This window comes from Lactuca serriola, chromosome 8 (assembly GCF_051521515.1).
Source record: "Lactuca serriola cultivar US96UC23 chromosome 8, Lser_US96UC23_V15, whole genome shotgun sequence".
NCBI classification, from domain to species: domain Eukaryota; kingdom Viridiplantae; phylum Streptophyta; class Magnoliopsida; order Asterales; family Asteraceae; genus Lactuca; species Lactuca serriola.
Window position 1 is genome coordinate 39,729,189 of NC_136415.1, and position 9,984 is coordinate 39,739,172.

At 36.9% G+C, this 9,984-nt stretch overlaps 1 protein-coding gene across 2 annotated transcripts; it reads left to right on the plus strand.

Moving 5' to 3' along the window:
* Positions 1-5,329: 5,329 nt before the first annotated feature.
* Positions 5,330-9,750, plus strand: SHD (Chaperone protein htpG family protein). Of its 2 annotated transcripts, none has more exons than XM_079017353.1 (12): positions 5,330-5,485; positions 6,190-6,310; positions 6,511-6,664; positions 6,760-6,840; positions 6,920-7,031; positions 7,119-7,245; positions 7,332-7,588; positions 7,676-7,866; positions 7,951-8,166; positions 8,252-8,565; positions 8,639-9,194; positions 9,273-9,750. In XM_079017353.1, exons 1-12 carry the CDS (start codon positions 5,419-5,421, stop codon positions 9,534-9,536), a joined length of 2,460 nt encoding a protein of 819 aa, XP_078873479.1. In that variant the 5' UTR covers positions 5,330-5,418; the 3' UTR covers positions 9,537-9,750. The 2 variants fall into 2 exon arrangements, with proteins under 2 accessions (XP_078873479.1, XP_078873480.1); XM_079017354.1 differs by having other exon boundaries at positions 7,679-7,866.
* The last annotated feature ends 234 nt before the right edge of the window (positions 9,751-9,984 follow it).

A 9,984-nucleotide genomic window follows, 5' to 3' on the forward strand; every position in this document is an offset into this window, starting at 1 on the left:
GGATTTAGGGTTTCTCCCAGGCAGGCAGACTCGCCGAGTCCCGAATATGGACTCGCCGAGTCGCCGACTAACACGTGCTCGAAATCCCGTCCCTACTCGGCGAGTCAGGCTATGAACTCGTCGAGTCCCTCTTGCAAACTTCTAATTAAATACTATGGAATCATCATACCGGGGACGGGTCGTTACAAGGTGGGGGTCGTTACACTTATTGGGCGGGGCCCATCATTTGTTAATTTATGTATGGTATGTGGTTTTTTGGGGAACTCATTAAGCTTTGGGCTTACGGTTTTCAGTTTATGTTTCAGGTACTTCCGGATCGAAAGGGAAGAGCACAGGATGATTGTAGAGCACACACCACCTTTTTCCACCTTTTGAGATTTACTATGATATGTTTTGATGTAGTGACATAATTTGGTCTTTTGGGGTTGTATGAAAATTCTTAGATTAATGTTTTTATTAAGTTAAAATGAAATTTTTGGGTCTTATTTTTGGGACGTTATATAGTATGTCCAATAAGTGCTTAACTCAAGGTCTTAATCCATTAAGACCTTCTAAATGATGCATGGGGCAAAACTAACCACTTGGAATCCATTTTTATGACTCAAGACCCTTCCAAGGGTTTGAAAGGGCAACTTAATGGGTCAATAACGTGTTTTGTTCATGAATCATCATTTTGGGACAAAAAAGTAACTTAATAGAGCAAAAGCCTAGATCTACAAGATAAAGGGGGTAAAAATGCAAGCTTTATACCTTCAAGATGTTCCAAACCAAGTAGCAACCCCAGATCAAAGCTGCACTTCAACTCTAACATCTGTACACCACCTTCTTCTTTCTTCCAAACCACACCAAATCTCACTTAAGGCTTAAAGTTTCTTTTCTTTCGCTCTAGGGTTACTTGGGGGTCGATATTGCAGATGGAGGTTGAGTAAGAAGAGGTTTTGAGTCTATAATGTTTCTTAAATATTAACCAAAGCCCTAAAATTAGGGTTTGCATGCCACCCTCATACGTCCAATATATGAAGTGTACGCCCGACGTACTAAGGCGCGCCTTAGTACGCTTAGCTTACACACACATCGCCTTAGTACGCTTAGCTTACACACACATACGCATGACGTACTTCTCCGACCTAATTTCCACCAAAAGCCACTTTGGGCCCCTTTTCACTATTTCTCAACTTATAGACCAAAATGCAACATACAAAAATCATAAAGCCCAAGATTAGAAGTACCTTAACATCGGGATGTTACATGTTCAACATGCGAGTACGCCCAACGTACCAAGGGAGTACGCCTCGCATACTCACTCTGTGGTGACTCGGTTGGGTTGACTCAGTTGACTTTGACCAGTTTGACTTTGACTTTGACCAAATTTGTCTGTGATGTGAGTTTTCTCACTGTACTTACGGGGTGAAGGCACCAAGGCCGACTCATTGGATTAGATATCCTGTTATGTGATAGTATGTCATCGTGTTGTAGTGATTTGTTAGATCGGTATCCTGGTATATAGGATGATGTCACGCTTAGTGATCCGTAAGATCCGTCTGATTGCTTGTTGACTGGTTATATGTATGTTTATATGCTATGTATATGTCGGCATGTTGTGTGTGGTTGGGTTGAGGCGGACCAGTGTAGACTGAAGGCCAAGAGACCCAGTGTGACATCCCCAAAATCACGGCCAGAAAAGACCGGTTTCATTTATGCTTTTTTAAAATAATTTCAGAGTAAATCCATTGATTTAAAAGAGTTGCGGAATTTATCCCCAAAACAAAACATGATAAAATAAAGTTTATCAAAGCATTTCTTAAATAAATGTATTTTCATTATATATCAAAACTCGGGATGTCATGTTCCGATACAAACACAAAAGCATAAACAATAAAACATAGACCTTACACAGTTTTACACAACTACTAGTCTATAAACAAAAACATCTTCACAAGTTCTCCAACTTATGCCATCGCGCCACTACCTCTAATACAAAGAAACTGAGTGGGTCAGGCTTGGAAGTCTGGTGAGCATATAGGGTTTTCAACCCAAAATAAATAATTATATTTAATTTCACCAACCATCAATAACCCAATTACCCATTCCCGTTATCCTCACTTTACGTCCCTATGACAACAACTATTACAAGGGACCTAATCTAGGATTTTCATCGGGACGGACAATACTGCAAAGGGGTTTCCTCAGCAACGAATGTCCTAAGGCAACCATGAGGGGGATAGAATACAAAAAAATGAACACCTAAGTTCACCAACACCTACATGTTATGAGCCTGCCAGCATTCCATAGGACAGTCTAGAAAGAGTTTGTGGTCGTCATCCATATTCTGCTGAATGAGTAGGTCACAATCACATCGAGGCCTCTCATTATTTTTATTTCATCACACATCACTATCTACCCATGTTCTACCTAACATATATGTAGATAAAATATAAATATATATACAACATAAAACATGTATAAAACATTCAACCGATACTCATTTCAAATAACACATAACATATAAACACATGACACGTATTTTATGGAAATACTTCGTATTTATATGTTAGAAGAAAGTAACTACACACTCATTTGATCAGAAGATGATCGGACAACACTACGGCTCTAAGAGTAGTATTTCTTCGGTGAAACCGAGAGATCTTCACAAAAACCGGGCTTTACGCGGGCATAGTTTCGGCTCATAAACTTTACTTCTCTGGATCTTCGGGGCTTTGAGACTTGCTTCGGGTCTCGGGATTGATACCGGGGCTTCAAGTGTATAAATTGCCAAGAAATAGAAAGATAAGGGGTGAAAGAGAAGAATTTGAGCAACCAAGATCGGCTGCCCTCGAGATCTATTTATAGGGTGCTGGGCACTGGATTACGCTGGGTGTAATCAAAGTTTACGCGAGGCGTAACACCTCGTCGACATGTACGCTGGGCGTACTCCTGGTACGCGGGGCGTACCGGGTGGATCAGATCGTCTGCGTCACAGATTCGGGTATTATCCGAATAAATAATTTTATTTATATATTTAAATTATTTAAAAACTTCAAAAAATCATATCTTCATCATACGAGCTCCGTTTTCGACGTTCTTTATATCCACGCGTAAGTGAGACTAAGCTCTATAATTTTAGTTTAGACTCCGTCGGCTAATTTTGATTTATTTTTATTATATTATTTTTAGTAAGCCGGGACAGGAAAACTCCGTTAGAAATTCTTAACATCTTCATCCGACGTCCGTTTTTGTCTGTCTTTTCACTGTTGGAATACTATCGACGGGATCTTCGATTCTCGTTTAGATTGTTTCAGCCAAATATCACTCGATCTCTATTTCGAGATTTAGGCTGTATACTGCTAAGTCAAAACTTCGAAAAATCATATACGAAGTCAGATTTAGACGTTATTCTTATGCACGCTCTTGGTTTAACTTATTCTACGACTTCCGTTTAGATCACTAAGGCTAAATATCGCTCTATCGTAAATTCACTATTTAAGTCACGCAGTGTCGCGTCGGTTCTGTCGCGAAACTTCGACATGTCATAACTTCTTCGTTATAACTCGGATTTCGGCATTCTTTATATATTCGGAAACCTTGCCACGACCACTACCACATCCTTTATAAATATCGGGTTTATCTAAGATTTCATTTTGACGCTTATTTTTATTCTTAATTCATTTATGTCACACAATTAAGCACAAAACACATAATACTCAAATAATACGTCTTTATTATTTCAAAATGGGTTACAAAGGTTAACCTAGACTATTACATGGTCATTAATGCCAAGCCCAGAAACACGGGTGTTACACCCAGGACGTCCCGGATAGACTACAGGTCTGAGAGGCATACCGGTCAAGCCGAAGGCCCAGAGAACGGTCCATATAGGTTGAAGGCCCGGTGAGGCGTTCCAGTCATGTTGAAGGTTCTGTGAGCGTTCCAGATAGTCTATAGGCCGGTGCGGCGTTCCAGTCAGGCTGAAAGCTCTGTATGTATGTTGTTTGTTATTATGTTTATGTGGTGGTACTTTGAGGGAACTTACTAAGCGTTGTCTTGCAGATTTTGGGTTATGTTTCAGGTACTTCGGATGACTGCGAGAAGGCGAAGGCCTAATTGTACGCATCCTCTTATTATGACTTATGATTTTGGAAGACTCTGATGTTTGGAAAAAATGTTTTGAAAACTATGATTTGTAAACAATTTATGAAATTGGGTTGATTTTAAAAGTTTAAATTTATTGTGATTTTTATGGGTGTTACAACTTCTAACTCAGATTGATCATTGACTTTGATGAATCTAACAAATGCAAATCGTTTTCCTAAGTTAGATAACTTTCGAGCAATATAGACATAAGAAACATGCCCATATTGCTCACAGATTGACCAGAGTTTCTTAGAATCAACATCCGGAGGGAAATTGGTAAAATAAAATGGAGCAGAAACCTTATCAACATTCCATGCACCGTTCTTTTTATTGCCATTCTTCAAATCCCACTTTTCATTCCGCACTATCTGTTCGCACTCATGACTGATGATAGGAAGCACTCACCGAACTCTTCCAGAACTCTAAACAACAACTATCGGACAAAGGATGATACATCAGACAAAACTAGAAGCCTAGACGGGGGAAACAAACAAAATTGGACGAAACAGGGGTTAACTGACCAATGTTTGATCTTGCGGGAAGAGGAGCCCGATATCGCTGGTTAGGTTATAAATTATATATAGAATTGCTGCCTTAAGTGGCGTTTAAAAAAAACAATGACTTGTCATGTCTCTTAAAGCTTGAGGTGTGAACTCGTTGACAAATCACGTCTCATATTATTTAGATCGTAATTAATAGATTATTTTATGTTATAATGACTATTTTTTAAAACTAAAATACTCTAATAAATAATAATTAAATAAAACTAAATCGTAATAACTTTTATTTTTACTTTTAACCCTTAAATTTATATAAGAAAACGTTTATAGCATCAAACAATAAATTGTTAATAAAAGGGGGAAAATTCTTTTTTTTTTTTTTTTGGTTAGATTCACAAGATTGGGTGTAGGGTGTTTCATCGTGTTTTCAGTAGACCCTCACTCACGCCCAATACCCACTCGCAAGTCGTTCAAGTCTTCCTTGATGGAGACTTCTAGAAAGAGAGTCCTTTCTTTCCACGTCGTATGAGGTAATTTCACCCAATCAAACACTGCCACGTAACACCAATCTGCAAAAACAGCCGTTAGATCTTCCACGTTGGCATCACCAACCCTCATCTCACCCTTCATTCCTCGTGTCCTCCCTTTCTCTCTCTCTCTCTCACACACTCCCTCTTCACTGCTTCCCCAGTATAAAATATATTTGCCGAAGCAAACGAAGAGCATTTCGAAACCAAATCTCATAAAACCCACCCAAAATATTAAGAGTAGATCGAGAGAGATCGCAATGAGGAAGTGGACTCTTCCGTCCGTTTTGTTTCTGATATGTCTCCTCTTTCTTCTTCCAGATCAAGGTACGTTTTTAGGGTGTACTTTGTACTTCTACCATTTAGTTGTTAATGTATCTTTAGATTCTGTGCGGAGCTTATTTAATTTTGTGTTCATTCGATTTCCATGTATTTAGTAACACATTAAAAGGTTTGTAATGGAAACTGGGAAGTGTATCGTGAAGAGTTTAGATTTGTTGTATACTATGTAACATGTTAACCATTTTAAATTATGTTCTACTTATCTGATCACTGTTCTGCTAAATTTTTTATTATCGTAACTCAAATCGTTGATCTAGGTTCTGTAATTTAACCTATGCGTTTGTTTGTAAATTGCGAGCGCTTATGCGGATCAATAGGTTCTGTGATGTTTGAACTATACACTTTAAGGAAGTCGTATGATGTAGCGTAATGGAGGTTTCTCAACTAAATTGAGGCTTAGAATATATTGCTTTGATGAACAAAGCTATGATATCTGCTACTAAGGAGGTGTTATCATAGTTATGTGACATTATTTAACAACTAAGCTTCGAATTGAAGAAAAAGCACGATTTAGCTAAAACAATTTCAAATAAACGAAAGAATGATCAGTCATTCGCTCTATTTTTAGAGTGTTTAGGATATAAGGTCGTGCAAGATGATTTGTTGAATATTATGCTCTAGAATTTCAAAGTGTTTCTCAATGTCTCCTGAATGTGGTCTAATAATGTTTTTGTTTTTGCTTTATATAGGTCCAAAGTTACATGCGAATGCTGAAGCTGATTCAGATAAATTAGTGGATCCACCCAAGATTGAAGATAAGCTTGGTGCTGTTCCACATGGTTTGTCTACTGATTCGGATGTCGCCAAGAGGTTTGCTTATCCTTTTTTTTGCATGATTTCCAGTATACCTAATTCATTCATGTGGTGTTTGAAAGCATGGCATCCATCCATTGACTTTACAACATAACAAACACTTTTGAATTTAGCCAGTATTTGGTACTGTTGAATAGATTAATTCTTTCATTTCATATAAATAAACAATGCATTGCCTTACTATTAATCATTTTCAGGGAAGCTGAGTCAATGTCCAGGAAAAGCCTCCGCAGCAATGCTGAGAAGTTTGAGTTTCAAGCTGAAGTATCTCGGCTTATGGACATCATTATCAACTCTCTTTACAGCAACAAAGACATTTTCTTGAGGGAAATAATCTCCAATGCATCTGATGTAAGTTTCCATCTTCATTTTTCCTTTTTGTGAAACCTAATTTTGGTACAACAAATCTAATTGTAGTTTCGCATTCTTCTTTCTTCTTTCTTTAGGCTCTGGACAAAATTAGATTCCTTTCTCTTACTGACAAGGAGGTGTTAGGTGAAGGTGATGACACCAAGCTTGAGATCCAGGTTTGTATATCCTTTATTTTTTCTTCATTTTAATCTTTTTCTTGGAATTCTGAAAACTAATACATGTAATAACATGCAGATTAAGTTAGATAAAGAAAAGAAAATCCTTTCCATCCGTGATAGAGGTGTGGGTATGACAAAGGAGGATCTAATCAAGAACTTAGGAACAATTGCCAAGTCTGGAACTTCAGGTATTGTGTTTAAACAGACATAAGAGCATTTACTTTTTGTATTTTTAAATTATTTAACACTGTTCTTATACTCTGTTCTTGTGTTAGCTTTTGTGGAGAAAATGCAGACAAGTGGAGATCTTAATCTCATTGGTCAATTCGGTGTTGGGTTTTACTCTGTATATCTTGTTGCTGACTACGTTGAAGTCATCAGCAAACACAACGATGACAAACAGTATGTCTTCATGGTTTTTATCCCATTATAATTGATTTATTTAGATTCCATTTTAGTTTTTTTTTAACTAACTTATAACTTTTTAGGTATGTTTGGGAGTCAAAGGCTGATGGGGCATTTGCAGTTTCTGAAGATACATACAATGAGCCACTTGGTCGTGGAACTGAAATTAGATTGCACTTAAGGGAAGAAGCTGGAGAATACCTTGAAGAGTCAAAATTGAAGGATTTGGTGAAGAAATATTCTGAATTTATCAACTTCCCAATTTACCTTTGGGCTACCAAAGAGGTTGATGTTGAAGTCCCTGCTGATGAAGATGACTCCAGTGAGGATGAAGAAAAACGTATGTTTTTAACTTCTTTTAAATAAATTACATCATACTTGTAACTTCCATCTTCTAATATACATTTTTTTTTGACAAATTTATCAGCAGAATCAACAGATGGGGATGAAGAGAAGGAAGAGGAAGACTCTGAAGATGAACAAAAACCAAAAACCAAAACCATTAAAGAAAAAACCTTCGAATGGGAACGTTTGAATGATGTTAAAGCTATTTGGTTGAGAAGCCCAAAGGAAGTAACCGAAGAAGAATACACAAAATTCTATCACTCTCTTGCCAAGGTAATCATCCATTCCATTCCATTCCTTTGTGATTCCATTCCATCATACCAAATAGACTCAAAGGATGTTGTTTCTGTATGACAGGATTTTGGTGATGAGAAGCCAATGGCATGGAGTCATTTCAATGCAGAAGGTGATGTTGAATTCAAAGCTGTTCTTTTTGTCCCTCCAAAAGCTCCTCATGATCTATACGAAAGCTACTACAATTCAAACAAATCTAACCTCAAGCTTTACGTTAGAAGAGTATTCATCTCAGATGAATTTGATGAGCTTCTACCCAAATATCTAATGTTCTTAATGGTATATAACAACATACTTCACCTCTCTACTAATCAATTAACCAAAATCATCTCCAAACTTATTACTCTTATTTTCTTTCAATCAGGGTCTTGTTGATTCCGACACTTTACCACTTAATGTCTCACGAGAAATGCTTCAACAACACAGCAGCTTGAAAACAATCAAAAAGAAACTCATCAGAAAGGCCCTTGACATGATCCGTAAACTTGCTGAAGAAGACCCCGATGAATCCCATGATAAAGACAAGAAAAGTACAGAAGTGGAAGAATCAAAGGAGAATGATGAGAAGAGAGGTCAATACACAAAATTCTGGAATGAATTTGGAAAGTCAATAAAACTCGGAATCATTGAAGATGCAGCAAACAGAAACCGTTTAGCAAAACTCCTCAGATTCGAAACGTAAGTAAAATGGAATATCATTATTTCATTTTCTAAAAATTGATTTAATTATTATTATATTATACTATTACAGAACAAAGTCAGATGGGAAGCTGACATCACTGGATCAATACATCTCAAGAATGAAATCTGGACAGAAAGACATCTTCTACATCACAGGAAGCAGCAAAGAGCAGCTTGAAAAATCCCCGTTCCTAGAACGCCTCAAGAAGAAAAACTTTGAAGTGATTCTGTTCACAGATCCTGTGGACGAATACTTGATGCAATATTTAATGGATTTCGAAGACAAAAAATTCCAAAACGTGTCAAAGGAAGGTTTGAAACTCGGCAAGGATTCAAAGGATAAAGAAGTGAAAGAGTCGTTTAAAGAGTTGACAAAATGGTGGAAGGAAGCTCTTGCGAGTGAAAACGTTGATGATGTGAAAATTAGCAACCGTTTAGCTGACACCCCGTGTGTAGTTGTCACATCTAAATACGGATGGAGTGCTAATATGGAAAGAATCATGCAATCTCAGACTCTGTCTGATGCTAGTAAACAAGCGTATATGCGTGGGAAAAGAGTGCTTGAAATTAACGCCAGGCATCCCATTATTAAAGAGCTTCGTGAGCGAGTTGTCAAAAACCCTGAGGTAATTTTACAACTAAAAAATGGATTAAATTAATATTATGTTATATATTTATGTGGTTTTTGATTTGTTGTGAAATAGGATGAGGGTGTGAAGACAACTGCACAGCTGATGTATCAAACGGCTTTGATGGAGAGTGGATTTATGTTGAGTGATCCAAAGGAGTTTGCGTCGCGTATATATGATTCTGTGAAGACGAGTTTGAGTATTAGTAAGGATGCGGCTGTGGAAGAAGAGGATGAGGTGGAAGAAGTAGAGGTTGAGACAAGCGGAAAGGAAGAAAGTGAGCCTGCTAGTAGTACACAGGTGGAAGAAGAAGAGTATGATGTGAAGGATGAGCTATAGGTTTTGTGTTTTTGAAAGAATATTTGAGTCGGTTGTGTTAGGTTTAAAGATTTCATGTCAAAAGATGCAGAGGGAGATATTATATTGTACTCTACAATCTACATACATAATCTGTTAGGCAGGAAGGATTTTGTGGTGTTTGGGTTTTACTTACTAGTTACTACGACTCTCAGGTGTTTTAATTATATTCAGGAGGATTAAGTGTTTTTGTTAACTTTTGTATCTTCGCAAACTCTACTTGGTTTTACTTGTGAAATAAATAATTAAACTTTAAAAATTACTATTATTTAGATTTATTTTTAGAGTTTTTGAATAAAACTTATTAAATAAAAATATTTAATATTTATATTAAAACAAATTGGTTTTTTAATACAGTAACTTTAACATAAATGAATTTTTTTATTAAAACATCTTATAAAGTAGTTTTATGATTAATTTTGTTTCAAGT

Bases quoted from the DNA above. Each gene is read 5' to 3' on its own strand.
- SHD (XM_079017353.1), top strand. From the start codon at position 5,419: ATGAGGAAGTGGACTCTTCCGTCCGTTTTGTTTCTGATATGTCTCCTC. The intron at 5,486-6,189 runs GTACGTTTTTAG...TGCTTTATATAG, and splicing joins CTTTCTTCTTCCAGATCAAG to GTCCAAAGTTACATGCGAAT. The intron at 6,311-6,510 runs GTTTGCTTATCC...AATCATTTTCAG, and splicing joins GATTCGGATGTCGCCAAGAG to GGAAGCTGAGTCAATGTCCA.